At 40.9% G+C, this 19513-nt stretch overlaps 1 protein-coding gene across 1 annotated transcript in view; it reads left to right on the top strand.

The window, feature by feature from the left end:
• Nucleotides 1-6814: 6814 nt before the first annotated feature.
• LOC103552484 (zinc finger protein 850) overlaps nucleotides 6815-19513 on the top strand; it is an 82678-nt gene continuing 69979 nt past the window's right edge. The window contains 5 exon segments of the mRNA XM_008522509.2: nucleotides 6815-6955; nucleotides 11189-11245; nucleotides 13819-13945; nucleotides 14261-14356; nucleotides 18317-19510. Coding sequence (XP_008520731.2) covers nucleotides 11237-11245; nucleotides 13819-13945; nucleotides 14261-14356; nucleotides 18317-19510 — 1426 coding nt within the window. The 5' untranslated portion in view covers nucleotides 6815-6955; nucleotides 11189-11236.

Here is a 19513-nt window from a genome sequence, read left to right as displayed (position 1 = left end):
TGACTCTTATGCCTTCCTCTCCTCCGTTTAAGGACTCTGTGATAACACTGGGCCCAACCATTTAATCCAGTTTAATCTCCCTATTTTAAGGTCAGCTGATTAGCAACTTTAATCCTACCTGCTAACTTAATTTGCCCTGCCATATAACATAATATATTCACAGGTTCCAGGAATTAAGTCATAGATATTTGGGGGACCTATTATCTTGCCTACAACAGATATCAAGGTAATTCCACAGGAAAATGATAGTTTTGTCAACAAATGGTGTTAGAACAACTGGATTTCCATATGGAAAAAAAATAACTTTGATATTACTCACACTATACATAGTAATGAACTTCAAGCGGACCATATGCCTAAAAACTAAAAAAACTATAAAAAGACCAAAATTTTTCACAACACTGGGGTAGGCAAAAATTTTTCAGAAATAACACAAAAAGCATGAAGCATAAAAGAAAAAAGGTGATAAATTGGATTTCATCCAATGTAAGAACTATTTTTTGTAAGACATCATTAGGAAATTGAGAAAGCAAGCCCCAGGCAGGGAGAAAATATTTGCAATGTGTGTGTCTGACAAAGGATTTATCCAGAATATATAATAACTCTTACAACTCAATGCTAAGAACACAAACAATTTTAAAACGGGAAAAAGATTTAACAGACGTCACAAAAGAAGATAAAAGAATAGCTAATAATTATATGAGAATATGCTGAAATCCATAGTCATCAGACAATGCAAATCAAACCACAATTTGATACCACTGCTCACCCTCTCAAATAGTTAAAATTAAAAAAACTGACAACTGCAAGTGCCGAAGGCATGTGAAACAACTAGAATTTTCAGAGCCTGCTGGTGAGAATGTAAAATGGTACAATAACTTTGTAAAACAATGTGGCAGTTTCTTGTAAAAGTAAACATACACTAACATATATGACCCACCAATTCCACTCCTACGTATTTTCTAATATAAACGAAAGCATATGTTTACAAAAAGATTTGTACTCAAACATTTATAGCAGCTTTAATCATATTAACCAATCTGGAAACAACCCAAGTGTGAATAAACACATGAATGGATATACAAATTCAGATACATTCATAAAATGGTATACTACTCAGCAGTAAAAAGAAAGGCTAACACAGAAAACAGCATAGATGGACTCAAAAACATCATGCTGAGAGAGAGAAGCCACCTACAATGTGATTCCATTTATATGGATAAGAAGGTCTAATCTATAGTGACAGAAAGTAAGTCAGTGGATGTCTGACCTGAGGTAGGAATATGGGGATTGACTGAACAAGGTCAAAGGGAAATTTGGGGTGGGAATTAAAATGTCCTATATCCTGACTATGGTGATGGTTACACAATGCATACATTTGTTCAAACTCATCAAACTGTTCACTTAAAATGAGTGCATTTTGTTGTACCTAAATTTTAACTCAATAAAGTTGATTTTTTAAAAATATGCACCCAAATATTTCACAAACCAAAAATATTAACCTTTGTGTGTGTGTATGAGGAAGATCAACCCTGAGCTAACATCTGTACAAACTTCCTCTATTTTTTGTATGTGGGATGCCACCACAGCATGGCTTTATGAGTAGTGTATAGATCCGTGCCCAGGATCCAAAGCTGTGAACCCCTGGCTGCCAAAGCAGAGCATGTGCACTTAACCATTACGCCACCAGGCTGGCCCAAAAATTAGCTTTTCTAAAGTGTACGATTTAGCCGTTTTTAGCATATTCTTGGAGTTGTGTGACCATCACCATTATCCAATTCAAGAACACTTTTATCACCCCAAAAAGAAACCCTATACCTTTCAGTAATCATTCCCAATTCTGTCTAACCCTGTCAGCCCTAAGTATCTGTCGATTTGCCTATTCTGGACAATTTTTATAGAAATGCATAAAAGTTTACGCATCTCTATGCTTTGTATGAATTGTAGACTATTCTTCTGTGACTGGCATCTTCATTTAGCTTAACGCTTTCGAGGCCATTGTGTTGTGGTGTGTTTCAGTACTTCATTCCTTTTTACTGCCAAATAATATTCTACTGTATAGATATACCACGTTTTCTTTATCCATTGATCCATTTATAGGCATTTAGATTGTTTCCATTTTTTGGCTATTATGAATAATTCTGCAGTGAACAGCTGTGTACAAATTTTTGTGTGAATACGTTTCCAATTTTCTTGGGAATACATATACATACATCCATATATAGGAGTGGAATTGCTGGGTCATACGGTAACTCTGCGTTTAATTTTTTCAATAACTGCCAAGCTGATTGCCACAGCAGCTGCACCACTTTCCATTCCCAGCATCAGCATATGAAGGTTCCAATTTTACCACATCTGTAACATTTTTTATTGCCTGCCTTTTTTATTTTCGTCATCCTGGTGTGGGTGAAATGCTATCTCATTTTGGTTTTGATTTGCATTTCCCTAATACCTAATATGTTGAACATTTTTTTATGTGCTGATTGCTCATTTGCGTGTCACCTTTGAAGAAATGTCTATTCAGATATGTTGCTTGGCCATTTAAAAATTGGGTTATTTGTCTTTTTATTGAGCTGTAACAGTTCTTCATGTATCATGGATACAAATTCTTATCAGATATATAATTTAGAATAGTTTCTCTGGGTTATATTTTCACTTTCTTAATGGCGTTCTTTGATGCATAAATTTTTTTGTTTGTTGAAATTAATTTATCAAATTTTTCCTTTATCCTGTGTGCTTTTGTTTTCATATAAAAGAAGCCATGTGTAACCCAAAGGTCACAAAGATTTAGTCCTATGTTTTCTTCTGGGGGTTTTATGGATTTAGCTCTGACATTTTGATCTATGATTCATTTTGACTCAATTTTTATATATGGTGTGAGGTATAATTCCAAGTTGATTCTTTTTGCATGTGCCTATCCAGTTGTCCCAGCACCATCTGTTGAAAAGACTGTTATTTACCCCACTGAATTGTCATGGTTTCATTAAGTTTATCCCTAACTACTTTTTTAATAAAATGGAACTGTATTCTTAACTTCATTTTTGGATTGTTCATCGCTAGCATATGGGAACAGAATTGATTTTTGAATATTGATCACGTATCATGAAACATTGCCAAACTCACTTATTAGTTCTAATCTTTTTTGTGTGGCTTCCTTAGGATTCTGTCTACATAAGATCAAGGCATCTATGAACAGAGTTTTACTTCTTCCTTTCCAATCTGGATGCCTTTTATTTCTTTTTCTTGCCTAATTGCCCTGTCTAGAATCGCCAGCACAATATTGAATGGAAATGGAGAGAATGGACATCCTTGGAGAGGCTTGCTCCTAACTGTCTTAGTCCTTTCGGGCTGCTGTATCAAAAATACCAAAGACTAGGGGGCTGGCCCCGTGGCCGAGTGGTTAAGTTCGCGCGCTCCGCTGCAGGCGGCCCAGTGTTTCGTTGGTTCGAATCCTGGGCGCGGACATGGCACTGCTCGTCAGACCACGCTGAGGCGGCGTCCCACATGCTACAACTAGAAGAACCCACAACGAAGAATACACAACTATGTACCAGGGGGATTTGGGGAGAAAAAGGAAAAAATAAAATCTTTAAAAAAAAAAAATACCAAAGACTGGGTAGCTTAAATAACAAACATTTGTTTCTCAGAGTTCTAGAGGCTGGGAAGTCCAAGATTAAGGCACTGGTAGATTTGTTATCTGGTGAGGGTGCATTTCCTGGTTCATAAATGGCTGTCTTCTCACTGTGTCCTCACATGGCAGAAGGAGTGTGGGAGCTCTCTGGAGTCTCTTTTTTAAGGGCACTAATCCCATTAATGATGGTTTTACTCTCATCACCTAATCATCCCCAAAGGTCCCACCTCCAAATACATCACGTGGGGATCAGATTTCAACATATGAATTTGAGGGGGACACATTCAGTCTTTATCACTGATCTTAGGAGAAAGCTTTTTGTCTTTTACTGTTAAGTATGATGTTAGCTGTGCATTTTTCATAGGTGTCATTATCAGATTGAGGAACCTATTCCAAGTTTGTTAAGCTTTTTTTTTTTTTTTTTAAAGATTTTATTTTTTCCTTTTTCTCCCCAAAGCCCCCCCGGTACATAGTTGTATATTCTTCGTTGTGGGTCCTTCTAGTTGTGGTATGTGGGACGCTGCCTCAGCGTGGTTTGATGAGCAGTGTCATGTCCGCGCCCAGGATTCGAACCAACGAAACACTGGGCCGCCTGCAGCGGAGCGCGCGAACTTAACCACTCGGCCACGGGGCCAGCCCCATGTTGAATGCTTTTTATGATCAAAGAATATTGGGTTTTGTCAAATGCTTTTTCTGGATCTATTGGGATAATCAAGTGGCTTTTGTTTTTATTTTGTTAATATGACATATTATATTGGACCACCCTTGCATTCCTGGGATAAATCCTACTTGGTTATCTATAGTGTATAATCTTTTTTATATGTTGCTGGATTTGATTTGCTAGTAACTTTTGAGGATTTTTGTGTGTATCTCCATAACGGATATTTGTCTCTAGTTTTCTTTTCTCATAATTTCTCTGTCTGATTTTGGCATCAGGGTAATACTGGCCTTAAAGCAGGAGTTGGGAAGTGTTTTATATAATAGCCTTCACCACTTATTTTGTGTAAGCTAATTCGCACGTTTTCTCTGATCCACGTGACACTCCTGAGAAAAAAATACTGTTACCAAGATTTTTGATGATATGGAATATCTTGTGCATAGAGCACAAATCATTTGCTCAAGGTTACAAACGGTCATTTTCAGAAGTAGGATTTGAATCTCAGGCCTGTCAAAATCTGAAGCATACAATCTTCCTAACAAGCCATTTTATTCCACATTTTACTGTCTTCCCCACAGGTCTTTTTTCCCCCTCATCTCTGAAATAGCTGTATCGATGCCCTTGTTTCTTGTCCTAAAGAATTCTCACACACGGCTGCTCCATCAAACCCTACATACTTCTTCTACTCTACTTCTTCCATCCTCTTCCACTCATGCCAGGGTCAGCCAACACTTTTAGTGGTTTTTGTTTTTGGTTTGTTTGTAGCTATTTTTTATATTTTAATGATCATTCTCTGCTTATTCTATTAGCTTAAACCAGCCTATCCTTTATATTACTGCCCTGGTTCTCAAGTCACCCTAGTTCACATCCTCATTTTAGGGTGACCCTAAATTACACCTGAATTGCAGCTTCATCGTGGACAAAAATCTTTGGCTTTCACTCTCTTTCTTTGTTATTCTTTTGGTTTTGTTGCACTGACTTCTGGTGCTAAATATTCAGTAGTTTCTCTCCTTTAAGCAACTTGAGGTTTTCTCTAGATGCTCAAGTGTCTTCATCTTACAGACCAAATAACTTCGGTCAAAATTAAGGCATATTTTACTTTTCTGGATCAATTTTCCCTTAAACACGACTGTCCTAATCTTGGCACATTGGTTCCACCTGATATTACTCTGCTTGACCTCTACTCTATGGCAGTTCCTTCTCCAACGTTTATACTTCAGTATAAGCTCCTCCTTGTCCTGGAATGATTTCATCCCCTATATCTGGTGTTTTCTCGAATAGGTTCACGAGCTCCTAAGCACTACTTCTCACCTCTGCTTACCAGTCCTTATCCTCTGACATGCTTCTATCCAATCTCAACTGTATTGGGAAGCACTCATGTGTATTTTGGAGTTCGTGGACTTTTCCTTTCTCTGAACTTTACTGAAACTGGAGTCTGCTGTTTTGGTCCCCATTTGTGACTTTGAATTGTTCCCAAGAGGTGAAAGGGGGTAGGATTCATATCAAAGCTGTTGTACTGATCACACTAATAAATCTTTTTTTTTTTTTTCTTTTCCTAGTTAAGGGAGTCAAGGATCAAACCATGGAAGACTGGAGAGGAAAAAAGTACAACTCTAAACGCTGCAGAGAGAGACTGAAATTGTACGTATGAAAACAATATCCCTAAGGCGTCAGAGGGTGTGGCATCCACAATCATTTGCGAAGAAGAGAAACATGATTTTATAAAAACCACGTTTAAAACCAAGTGTCAGACCAACTGGTTTGCTTTTTGCGTCTCTAATATTCACGTAAAATTGATGGTACAAGAACACGCGCCCCCAGAATCATTTTCCAGAGAAGCAAGTGAGGTAACTCATCCAGTTTCACCTATGGCCTTACACACACGGGCCATCCTCAGAGTCACCACTACCATCCCATCCCCAACACACACACTGCTTGATGCGCCGGAGAACCGGTTCCCAAAAGCCCCCTTCCGGGCTCCTGGATTACTCTCCTTCACTTTCCCCGGTGCTGTTCGGGTCTGAGACTCTCAGGTTTCCACTAGTGAGCAGCGCCGTGCCCCGCCTCTCTCCTCGACTGACGAAGGCAGAAACTGCGATGTAGTCAGTCAGTCCCGTGTATTCACAGAGCGGGCTATAGCCCCCGGAAGACTCTTGGGCGCGGCTCCGCTCCGCGCTTCTCGGTGGACAGCTCAGCGCAGAAAGTCATCTACCAGCGCTGGCACCTCGCCCTTTCCGGCTCTAAACTACACTTCCCAGAAGTTCTTGCGGCACTAATCAACTTCTGGCGCGAACCCGGCGACTTTTTTCTATTTCTCAGGGAACACATGGTTCCTTGGGATTGGCCGGGTCAATGAAGGAAGCTTGTCTCCAGGGTCTGCGGCCTGCCTCGTGTGGGAGCCTCACTCCGAGCCTGCGTCTGGATCTCGAAGACTCCTAACAGCGACTCGGGGAGAGAAGCCGGGATGCGGGCTTGGCGCGGGCTGTGCGCTGGCGGGGAACCCGAGGGCCCGCCGCCATCTTGGCCGGCGGATCCAGACTACATTTCCCAGAGACTCCCGCGGGAACAGGGTCGCCCGTTCACTTGCCTGCGGGATCCTCGGCCTCCGGAGAAGGGGAAGCGCAAGGTGAGCGGCCTAGGTCTCGGGGGCTTGACTAGGCTTTCAGGTGAGTCCCTGAGGATCTGAAGGGACAGTTTGGGCGGGTCCGGAGTCTCGGGCCTGTGTGAGTTGGTTGGGCTGGGGGAGGGGGCAAGAGGTGTGAGATTCCATGTGTGCGATTGTGACCTTACGTGACTGTGCGGCGCCGTGTGTGCGAGTGTGATTGTCTGTCCCTGTGGTGGGTGTGTCATTGTGTCTGTGACCATGCGCGGAGCTCTTTGTGCTGATGTGACTGGATATTCTCGTTGTAGGTGTGTGACTGTGATAATGTGCGGCGCTGTGTGTGTCGGTGTGACTGTGTCCTCGTGGAGGGACCGTGATTGTGTGCGTTCGTATAACTTTGTGTGACATAGTGTGGGACGGGGGACGCATAATCTGATTATGCGGCTGTGACTGTGTTATCGGAGGGCTGTGTGTGTGGGGTTGTGACTGCATGTTAGCAGCACTGTGTACTGGATGTCTGTGACCGTGGGGATGAGTGAGTGTGATCATGTAACTTTTTGTGACACTTTGTGTGCGGTTGGAGGGTGCCTGTAATTGTGCCAGGGTGACAGCGTGTGTGTCCCCGTGGCTGATGTGTGAAGTCAGGACAGATTTTGGTGGCAGGCAGCAGAGACTTTCCCCCTTCTGACACCAGGAATGCTCAGGACAGCCCAGACTCTTCTGACCTCTCTCCATCCCTCCTCTCCACGGGTGGTGGGTGTGGGTCCAGACCCTTCTAATCTTGTCAGTCTGGGCTGCAAGAAAGGCCTGGCGTCTCAGGATTCCTTTCCCCTTCCTGCTCTTCTCAGAGGTCCCCAGAGGAAGGAGGAGGAATGGCTGTTGACCAAGCCAAATTCAAGGTGTGCTGGGGTTTGCCTTTTGCTTTCCTTCTCCCGGATGGTCTTGTTTAACACAGACTCATCAAGTGACCTGGTTCCTACACGTTTCCATCCAAGAGAATGACGGGAAGCCCTGGGTGTGGACACACAGATCCCAGTATTCTCCCTCATTTCCTCCTCCATGTTCTCATGTTAATTTAGAAAATAGCTCAGTTTCTCCCGTATACTGTTTTACTTTCTTTTTAAACACACACATAAAACATGATTATTTTAAAGAATTTGGAAAATAGGAAGTTACAAGAAGCAAAAGTAAACTACTACCCAGACATAACCACTGTCAATATTTTGATCGATTTCTTTCTAATAAGTTTCCTGTGTACATATAGTATGCATTGTTTCAAGGTTGGAATCTTACAGCATTTATCATTTCCTATCTTTCGTTTTCACTAAAAATTATTTGTAGCTATTATATAGTCTTTTTCTTTTTTTAAATTCTTGAATATTACATACATATGCAAAAGTGCTTAAAATATAGACGTATAGTTTAAGAAGTAATTATAAAGGGAACCTCTCTATAACAAAAGCTTGTTTCAGCACTCCAGAAGGCCCTGTTAGTCCTGCCCCCAGAATAAACCAATCCTCTTCATCTCTTTGGGTAAACCTTATCTTGACTTTGGTGATAATTATTTTCATGTTGGTTTTTTTGAAAAAAATAGTTTGCTACATATCTACACATCCCTAAATAATATAGTTTAGTTTTGCCTTTTTAACTTTATAGAAATGAAATTGTACTGTGTCCTGTTGTTTTGGGTCTTGCTTTTCTTACACAATATTATATTTCTTAGTCTCACCCTTGTGGTCACTTGTTATATATAGCTGTAGTTTAGACATTGGTTATTTCCAATTTTTGGCTCCTTTGAAGGGGCTGCTCTAAACGTATTTTTCTAAGTACCCTGGCGCACATATGCATACTCTCCTAGGGTATAAACATACAGATGCAATTGCTGGGCCATAGGATATGTGTGTATCTTCGAATTTCCTAGATAATGCTGAGCTGATCTTCAGTATGGTTGTACCGGTTAAATTCCTGCCAGTAGTTTATAAATGTTGTCATCCTGTGTTCTTTCTAATACTTGGTCACTTGGCATTTTAATTTTTGATGAATCTGCTGCTTTAATGGTATATCATGTGGTTTTAAACATTCCAAAAAGTACTGAAATCAAAGCATATGACTCAACATCATAAATATGTCAGAACTCCTTAATGTATTCATTTTATGCAGTATAATATTTTTACTGATCTGTGTTCATATGGAAACTCTTGAAAAAGATGAGTAATAAGGGGTTATTTACTTTTTTGCGTCTAGACAGGCTTCAGAGCCAGAACTTTTTTAAAAAAAGACTGTATTTTTTTAGAGCAGCTTTAGGTTTACAGCAATCTGGGGAGGAAGGTACAGAAATTTCCCGTATACCACCTGCCCCCACACATGCATAGCCCATTGTCAACATCCCCCACCAGAGTGGCACATTTGGTGCCATTGAGGAACCTACATGGACACATCATTATCACCCAAGGTCCATAGTTTACATTATGGTTCACTCTTACTGTTGTACAGTCTGTGGGTTTGGGCAAATGTCTAATGATATGTATCCACCATTATGGTGTCATACAGAGTAGTTTGACTGCCCTAAAAATCCTCTGTGCTCTGCCTGTTCACCCCTCCCTTTTTCTTTCCCTCCTAACCTCTGGAAACCATTGATCTTTTTACTCTCGCCATATTTTTGCTTTTTCCAGAATGTCATATAGTTGGAATCATACCGTATATAGCTTTTCATACTGGCTTCTCTCACTTAGTAATATGTCTTTTCATGGCTCCCATAGATCATTTCTTTTTATCACTGAATGATATTCCAGTGTCTAGATGTGCCACATTTATTTAACCATTCACCCACTCAGGAACATGTTGGTTTTTTCCAAGTTTTGGCAATCATGAATAAAGCTTCTATAAACATCTGTGCACAAGTTTTCGCATGACGTAATTTTTCAGCTCCTTCGAGTAAATACCAAGGAGCTCGAGTGCTGCATCACATAATAAGAGTATGTTTTTAAGAAAGTGCCAAACTCTTTTGCAAAGTGGCTGTACCATTTTGCATTCCCGCCAGCAATGAATGAGAGTTCTTGTTGCGCCTCGCCAGCAGTTGGTGTTGTCAGTGTTCTGGATTTTGGCCATTCTAATAGGTGTGTAGTGGAGGGGTCTTCTATTAAGACATTAAAACATATTCTTAAATTATAATAAATAGAGGATGTGATGCTGTCAAAACATTTAACGGATCACTGAACCAAAGTAGAACCACAAGTAAATACAAACATGTATCATCTATGATAATTGCAGCATTTAAATCAGTAAGGAAAATACATTCCATAGTCATCTGTTCTAAGGCTCACTTTTTTTTTTTGTCTCGCATTTCAACATATCTGAAGTCAGGTTATATCTTATATAAAGTTTCTTTAAAATAGTGGTGCATTTAAGTCCCATGAAATATTATGTTATTCACATGTGACTTTGCTGGACCTGGGTAACTTCTTCTGGGGGGAAAATTAAGTAGGATTCCTAACTCACATTTTATACTAAGATAAAATTATAATTTACAATCTTAGACCATAGTCTTTTATCAAATAATCTTATACCAAAGTAAAATAATTGATTAAAGATTTAAGTGTAACAAATGAAAGCACTGAAGTTATAGAAAAAAGAGAAATTTATATAAATATGTATAGGTAAGAAAGAGTTTACTGAAAAGCTGACATTTTGACTGTTTTGCATGGCAAAAACATGTTAACAAAGTTTATTTATTTTTACAAAACAGCTAGAACATAAGAATGAGGAGTGTGTCTGTGTGGGTGTGGTTGTGTGGTGAGAAGTTGACTGACTTTCTTGGGCTTGAGAAGTGAGAAGACTTGAAGGGAAGTCTAGTCCTTCTGGTCAGAGGGTAGGTCCTGGCCAAAGGGCGCTGCCTGGGGGCCTGAGGGTTGCAGAGAAGGGATGTGCTCAGGGCAGATCATAGCAGCTCTGTCTGGGTTCAGAGCAGCAACATCGCTGAGGTGGGGCAAGGTCTGGCCTGAATCACTTGGCCGAGGGAGGAAGCTGGGTGCTTGGGTGAAGGAGAGGGAATTTGAGTCTGTATTCCTTTGGCTCCACTAGCCGGGATCCATCTTGCTGTAGCTAAAGCCTAGGGTTTTTGGAGTTGAGGAAGGAGTAGGATTTGTTCCATACTCCCGCTACCTAGAGTTGTATGATAAGATCAAGGGAAGTGGAGGTGGTTTTACCTGGTCAGTCTGAGAGCTGTAAGGCCAGTGTGTTTCTGGAGCATTTCTTTGCTGCCCCAGGCCTGCCTGCTCAGGACACTCTCCTTTTTCAGGAGAACAGGCCCGAGGAGGACTGATCATCTCCTGCAATACTGAAAGCCATGGCCCAGGTGAGTTGGTGCTTTTTCTTATCTTCCTGACATTCAATTCTTTTTAAGAAATAAAAAAAAAATTTAAAGAGCACGTGAGCACTTGCTTTCCTTCTCCTGACATTTCTGGCTATCAGGGTCCCCCTTCAGGATCCTGGTCCCCACTTCTTCTCCTTCTAGCCAGATACTCCTATACCGTTCCTAGGTGCCCCTCTTATTTTGACCCAGCATTAACATTTTCATTCATTCAATAATTGAGCATCTCTTTTCTCAGCCGTCTCCCAGGGACTATAGTGGAGAGGAAATTTGCTATGTCACACTCTACTTCCTTTCCCACAACAGAGGTATATCACAGTTTTGTTTATTTAAATCAATGCTATACATATGATTGTTACTCTGCAAATATTCTATTGTAGCTGTTTTCTACCACTTCCCATTAAAAAAGCTTTATTATGATAAATTGCAGGCACAGACAAGTAGAGTAGTCATATGAACTACCGTATACTCACCATTCAGCTTCAATAATTATCAACTCAGAGTCAGTCTTCTTTCATCTATACCACTACCTGGTTCCTCCCTGCACACTCCCTACCCTCTCTCCTGCAGGATTATTTTGCAGCACATACAAATTGGTATGTATCTCTAGAAGATAAGGATTATTTTTTATTTTTTTAATTTTTATTTATTTATTTTTAAGGAAGATTAGCCCTGAGCTAACTACTGCCAGTCCTCCTCTTTTTGCTGAGGAAGCCTGGCCCTGAGCTAACATCGTGCCCATCTTCCTTTACTTTATATGTGGGACGCCTACCACAGCATGGTGTGCCAAGCGGCACCATGTCTGCACCCAGGATCCGAACTGGTGAACCCCAGGCCCCTGAGAAGCGGAACGTGCGAACTTAACCGCTGCAGCACTGGGCCGGCCCCAGGATTATTTTTTAAAAACAACAATTCACCATTACTGAATCTAAAAAAGTTGAAAATAATTTGTCAATATCATCACTATTCAGTGTACAGATTTCCATAATTGTCTAATTTTTTTAATTGTTTATTTGAATTCAAATCCAAAAAAGGACTATGTACTGCACTTGGTTGATATGTCTCTCGAGTCTCTTACCTCTTTCATCTCTTTTCTTTCTGTGCAGGTTTTTTTTGTTTTTTGTTTTTGCTGAGGAAGATTCACCCTGAGCTAACATCTGTTGACAGTCTTCCTCTTTTTGTATGTGGGCTGCCCCCACATCATGGCCACTGACAGACAAGTGTTGTAGGTTCGTGCCCAAGAAGTAAACCCGGGCTGCCAAAGTGGAGTGTGCCACACTTAACCACTAGGCCACCATGGCTGGCTCTTCTGTGCAGTTTTTTTTGTTAGAAAAGAAAAAAAATCTGATTCATTTGTCCACTGTTTAGATTTTGCTGATTGCATCTTTGTGGTATCATTGAAGTGTTTCCTGAAAATTAGCAGTTAGGTCCAGAAGCTTCATCAGATTCAGGTGGGATTTTTTTGTCAAGAATATTTCATAGGTGAGCTGGCCTGGTGGTGCAGCAGTTAAGGTTGCATGTTCTGCTTTGGCGGCCCACGGTTCGCCAGTTTAGATCCCAGGCTTGTCAAGCCATGCTGTGGCAGGCATCCCACATATAAAGTAGAGGAAGGTAGGCATGGATGTTAGCTCGGGGCCAGTCTTCCTCAGCAAAGAGAGGAGGATTGGTGGCAGATGTTAGCTCAGGGCTACTCTTCCTCCAAAAAAAGAAAAAGAATATTTCATAGGTGGTGATGTATGATTCCATCAGGAGGCGCATTATATCTGATTCTCTTTCTTTTGTAATGTTAGCCACCATTGATGATTATTGTCTAGATTCATTAGGTTGCAAATGATATTTTAATTCTGTCATTCCTTTTTCATAGATTTGGTGGAATAGTATCTGAAAAATAAAACTTCTCATCAACTGTTTGATTATCCTGAAAGACAGTTCATATAGGAAAGAATGTTTGATTTTTTTTTCCTTTGTTTACCAGTTTTTAAAATACCGAATTGGTTTCTTAGACTCCTACAAAGGTGACCAGTAATTTTTTTGTCCATTATTGTTATGAGCTCATGGATTTAAACGTTTTCGAACTGATCAGCCTATGACATTTGATCCTCAAATTATACCATTTTTGGCCAGTGGGAGGACTTCTCAAGAGTCCTTTGAACATGATGCTAACAGTTTTTGATAACTCTCTTGCTTTCTGATAGAACAGAATGTTGAGGCTCATCCTGTACATTTCTAACTCAATCCTGAGATCCTCTCTTTCCCCAAATAGCCTTGGTTCCTTTTATTTGAACATGGTACTTAGAGACTACAATCTAGATACTAGAGATGTTCATTGCTACTGGATTAATTATTGTTTCTAGGCCTTTTCAATGGGCTGAGTCAGGAATTTGTTTTTTAAATATAAAATAAACTGATTACTCTTGCTTCTATTTCTGAGACCCAAAGCTTATGGTTCTCAGTGACATCAGTGTCACTGCTCATTTGCTTTATCCCGCAATCCAAGCACAATAGTCTCTAGAGTATTTCTTTTATTACACAAGTAATATGTGTATGTGTTATTTCAGGAATCTGTGACGTTCAGTGATGTGTCTGTGGACTTCTCTCAGGAGGAGTGGGAGTGCCTGGACCCTGCTCAGAGGGACTTGTACAGAGATGTGATGCTGGAGAACTATAGCAACCTGGTGTCGATGGGTAAGGACATCTATACCAGTCATTTAAAGGTCTCCTCTGGAATGTCTGCTTCTTCCACAGTGAATTTCTCAGCTGCTTTTCAAGTGACCAGCTAAATTTCTGCTCCCTAGTCCCAAATAAAGGGTTGGAGCTGAAATGCAAAGGAAGAGTGGGAGATGGGCAGCTCCAAATGGCTATGGCTGAAGCTTCATCTTCTTCTTTCTTTGGCTGTTCCTGTAGTGGCATCTCTTCCTTGATCCTCAAGGGACAGGATCTTATTTCTGCATCTGCTTTACCCACAGCATAACCATGTTCCATGTCTTTTCTTGTGAGCAGGATTTTATATTCCTAAGCCTCAAGTTATCTCCTTATTGGAACAAGGGAAAGAGCCCTGGATGGTTGGCAGAGAGCTGACAAGAGGCCTGTGTTCAGGTGAGTGAGAAATGATTGGACAGGGTGGGGCATTACAGGTAATTACTCAGCTGATCAGTGAAGAAACAGCACCTTTGAGATGCTATCTTGGAAGCTCCCATCAAAACCCTCGGTCTCTGGGAACAACTAAGTCCTTTTAGCATGCACTTACAGATAGCTGTTTCATTCCTTCCCTCGCTTACTACTCTTTCTACTACTCTTCTCCAACCCACCTCTTAATTTCAGGTAGAAAGTGCCCTTCGCTTCCGTTCCAAAGAAAACTCTTTTACCTGTATTTTAGATTCAGTTCCTTCCTAGCTTCTCTTCCTTTTAGACTCATCTAAATGTCTTCTATTCCCACTCCCAAAATAATATCCGTGTGTGTGCGCGTGCGTGTGTGTGTGTGGTGTGCATGTATGTGTGTGTGTATCTCCACGGCCCTCCCCTCCAAGTACTGGTCTTTGTTATAGCTGCCTGCCAATGACATTTTCTTATCAGTTTGTTGTGCAGTTTTCCTTTATCCAACGTTTTTTGATTTCCTAATTTGTGTAAGGGGGTCTGTCAGCTGCTGCAGTTGGCTAATTATGTCAGCTGTTAAGAACTTGGAGTCAAAAAATGGTGCTAAAATATATCCATAAATAACTTTTACAAAGTAGAATCTAGTAAAAGAGAATCAGACAGGGAGCTTAGCGGAAAGTCAGGGGCTAACTATGCCGAAGTGGCATTAATCCAGAATGGAACAGTGGTAGGAGCCTTGCAAGTGACTGCAGTCACTGTCCGTAGAGACAATGTGGGGAAAAACAAAAAGGTCTGTGTCTATATCGGAAAGGAAGAGGTGGCAGAGAAGAGATTTGATATAAAGGAGGAGGACAAGAAGAGCATTTATTGAGCACTACTGTATGCTAAGCATTGGTCCGGGTGCTGGGATTATAGTCCTGAACGAAACATTCAAAGCTCTGTTCTGCTGCAGCCTATATTCTAGAAGGTGAGAGAAAAGATAGGTGTATATAACGTCAGAGGGTAATAGGTACTGTGAAGGGAGGTTAGAGAAGGCCTCTCTGATGGGGTGATATTTTAATCAAGGCCTGAAGGAAGTGAGGGAACAAGTAACGTAAGTATCTGAGATTCAGACAAAAGGAACAGGAAGAACCCAGTCCTTGAGTTAGGCACTTTTGAGCTCCTGCCATTGTGGCTGGAGCAGAAGGAGCAGAGGGCATTGTGTGAACGGAGATGAGCAGAGCAGCAGGATGTAGGTGTGTTCGTGTGCTGGGTGCTGGTGGGAGGGAGGGCGTGCCTGCAGATGACTTGGGGTCTTGTGGGCCTTGGGATGGGCTTTGAATTCTTTTCTCGATGAGATGTAAAGCCATTCTATTTGGAATGACATGATTTGAGCAGAGGAGTGACATTATGTTTTTAAAGGATCAGTCTAACTCAAGAGGTTGCTAATTTTGGATTCTTTTGGATAGCATTTAAGCAGTCCATGAACTTGGATGAGAAGGAAAAAATGCATCTTTATGTTTAGTAATCTCTAATTGAAATTTAGCATTTCTTCCATTTATGGTGTATGCAACAACCCATAGGAGTAGTAGGGGTAGTTCCTGTGACTTTGACATGACTGGAAATCACAGGTATTTGCATATCATTTTACTGTTGTTGTAGACATATCGAAATATCATTTATTCTCATCACTATTTCAGAATTCCCATAGTACTAGGCTGACTGCTAGGTCTCATTGTTTAATGTGTTAATAAAGACGAAAACTCCAGGCAGAGGGAAGAACCTCTGCGAAGGCCCTTCCAGGAGGGGAAAGCTTGGTGTGTTTGAAGAACTGAAAGCAAGCCAGTGTTGCCAGGCCCCGTGAGCAAACGAGAGTGGAGTGTGAGTCGAGGTTAGAGAGACAGGTAGGAACCACACTGCCAGTGACTTTGAGGAGTTTGGGTGTTGAGCAGTGGAAGGCCAGGCCAAATGTCATTGTGGTCCCTGAATAGATTAAAGAGGATGAGACCTTGGTGGGGAGACTGGGTTAGGAGGCTGCCTCAGTGGTCTGAGTAAGAGGTGATTCTGGTTTGGAGGAGGGCATTGGCAGGAGCGATAGAAGAGGCTAGTTTAAAAGTTACTTAGGAGCTTAACTAGATGAAAGTTGCTGAAAGATCATATAAAGGTAGGAGACAAAAGATGCTAGAATGAATTCCCTGTTTCTGGCTGGAGATGTTCCAGTAGGCTCCATTTTGATGTCTTCAAACCGTTTAATTTGCCTTAAGTCCCCATTTTTGGTAAGAAATGCTTTCATAATGATAGCTATCAAATACTGAACTTACTCTAAGACATTTACATATGTTTTTCCTTACCCTCCCAGTAATCATGAGTTAACGATTATATCCCTTTTACAGATGAAGAAACGGGGACTTAGAAAGGTTAAATCATTGCCTGGGAACATAGAGTAATGGTCAGAGTTGGGACCCAGCTCCCATCAGTCTGCTTCTGGTTCTTGTCATCTCTCCATGGCAGTCTTTTGCACTCTGTCTTATTTTCTTTTCATCTGCCTTAAACTTTAGCTCCCTCCCGTCTCAGTCACTGCAGTGGTACATGAGCAGGTCTCTCTCTTCTCCCAAGATCAGCATCACAAAATTCCAGGGCAAACAGTATTTTCACTGAGTCCCCAGCACATAACATATTCTGAGTCTTCCCTATCTGTCACTCACATCAGTTGTTCAATGTCTTAGACTTATCTCAGGGTATTCCCCTGAGGGAGGGTGTCTGTGGCTAACCCTCCATAATCTCTTTCAAATTTCACCCACTATATCCTTTATTATGGAGCCTATTCTGTTTCCATGCCAACAGGGTGTGCTGCAGTTTAATTCTGACACTAACTACCCAGAGTTAGTGTAGACTCCACGGGTTAATGGCAAAGTCCTACAGCAGACTGCCCTCACTTCAGACACCAGCTCAAATCTCAGGGGCTCCTCAGACCACCCACACTTCTGACCAATTATAAATTCAAGGATTTGCATGGCCCCTGCAGGTTCAATAATTTGCAAGAAGGACTCACAGAATTCAGGAGAGCTCTATACTTATGATTGCAGTTTTACTATAAGGGATATATACTAGGGTGAGGTCTGGTAGGCTTCTGGAAGGTTTCTGGATGCAGAAGTTCCACACCCTCCCCCTGTGGAGTCAAAGTGTGTCCACCAACCAGAAGGCTCCACTGAGCTTTGGAGTCCAGAGTTTTTATTGGGGTTTGCTTACATTGGCATGATTGGTTAAGTCATTGGCCACTCAATCTCTGGCCCCCTCACCCCCCCAGAGGCCGAGTAGCTGAAAGTTCCAATCCTCTAATCACTTTCTTGGTCTTTCTGGTGACCAGTCCCCATCCTGAAGCTATCTAGGGACCTACCATGAGTCACCTCATTAGCATAACAAAAACCGCTCCTGTCACTCTGGAAATTCCAAAAGGTTTTGGAGCTCTGTGTTAGGAACCAGGGACAAAGACCAAATTTATTCTTTATTATGCTGCAGAGCCCAAGAATCTTCCTCTATATGCATTTATTCCTTTCGGGAGACCTTTAGTGGAGGTCAGAAAATTACCCACTTTTTGTAATACATGTCATATGATGATACACTCTATTTCTTACATACACATGCATGCATGCTTCTATAGATGTAATTATAACTAGTTATCTTTCATATGTGCAAGCATTGTATATTTATCAACCTTTCTAGACGATTCTGATGCACGTCAATATTTGAGAATCATTGCGGTTTCCTATTTCCATAGTCTCCTCCCTCTGTTTCCTGCATTGTATCTCATTAATATCTTTGCATGTCTTGTCCATTTTTCAGATTAAACAGATATACTTGAAAACTGTATGCCATTTACTACTAGATATTATTTTTACTTTAATTTTTCCATTTCTGTTATAAAAGTTTAATTTGTCACAAATAAGAGGGGAAAAGAATATTTACCATTTCATTTTCTTTCAGATCTGGAATCAATGTGTGAAACGAAGTTATTATCTCTAAAAAAGGAAGTTTACGAAATAGAATCATGCCAGAGGGAGATAATGGGACTTACAAAGCATGGCCTTGAGTACTCCAATTTTAGAGATGTTTTGGAATATAGAAGCCACTTTGAAAGACAACTGGGATATCAAAATGGGCATTTCAGTCAAGAAATATTCACTCATGAATACATGCCCACATTTATTCAACAGACATTCTTTACTCTGCATCAAATAATTAATAATGAAGAGAAACCCTATGAATGTAAGAAATGTGGAAAGGTCTTTAGTCAGAATTCACAATTTATTCAACATCAGAAAATTCATATTGGTGAAAAATCTTATGAATGTAAGGAGTGTGGGAAATTTTTTAGTTGCGGCTCACATGTTACTCGACATCTGAAAATTCACACTGGTGAAAAACCCTTTGAATGTAAGGAATGTGGGAAGGCCTTCAGTTGTAGCTCATACCTTTCTCAACATCAGAGAATTCATACTGGTAAGAAACCCTATGAATGTAAAGAATGTGGGAAGGCCTTTAGTTATTGCTCAAATCTTATTGACCATCAGAGAATTCACACGGGTGAAAAACCCTATGAATGTAAAGTATGTGGGAAAGCCTTTACTAAGAGCTCACAGCTTTTTCAACATGTCAGAATTCACACGGGCGAGAAACCCTATGAATGTAAGGAATGTGGCAAAGCTTTTACGCAGAGCTCAAAACTTGTTCAGCATCAGAGAATTCACACTGGTGAGAAACCCTATGAGTGCAAGGAATGTGGCAAAGCCTTTAGTAGTGGCTCAGCACTTACTAATCATCAGAGAATTCACACTGGGGAGAAACCCTACGATTGTAAGGAATGTGGGAAGGCTTTCACGCAGAGCTCACAACTTCGTCAACATCAAAGAATTCATGCTGGTGAGAAACCTTTTGAATGTCTTGAATGTGGGAAGGCCTTTACTCAGAACTCACAACTTTTTCAACATCAGAGAATTCACACAGATGAAAAGCCGTATGAATGTAATGAATGTGGAAAGGCCTTTAATAAATGTTCAAACCTTACTCGACATCTGAGAATTCACACTGGTGAAAAGCCCTATAACTGTAGGGAATGTGGGAAGGCGTTTAGTAGTGGCTCAGATCTCATTCGTCATCAGGGAATTCATACTGATGAATAAT

Source organism: Equus przewalskii, chromosome 9, assembly GCF_037783145.1.
Source record: "Equus przewalskii isolate Varuska chromosome 9, EquPr2, whole genome shotgun sequence".
In the NCBI taxonomy this organism is placed as follows: domain Eukaryota; kingdom Metazoa; phylum Chordata; class Mammalia; order Perissodactyla; family Equidae; genus Equus; species Equus przewalskii.
The sequence above is the reverse complement of the archived record's forward strand: the minus strand, read 5'-3'. Positions and strand labels throughout refer to the sequence as shown.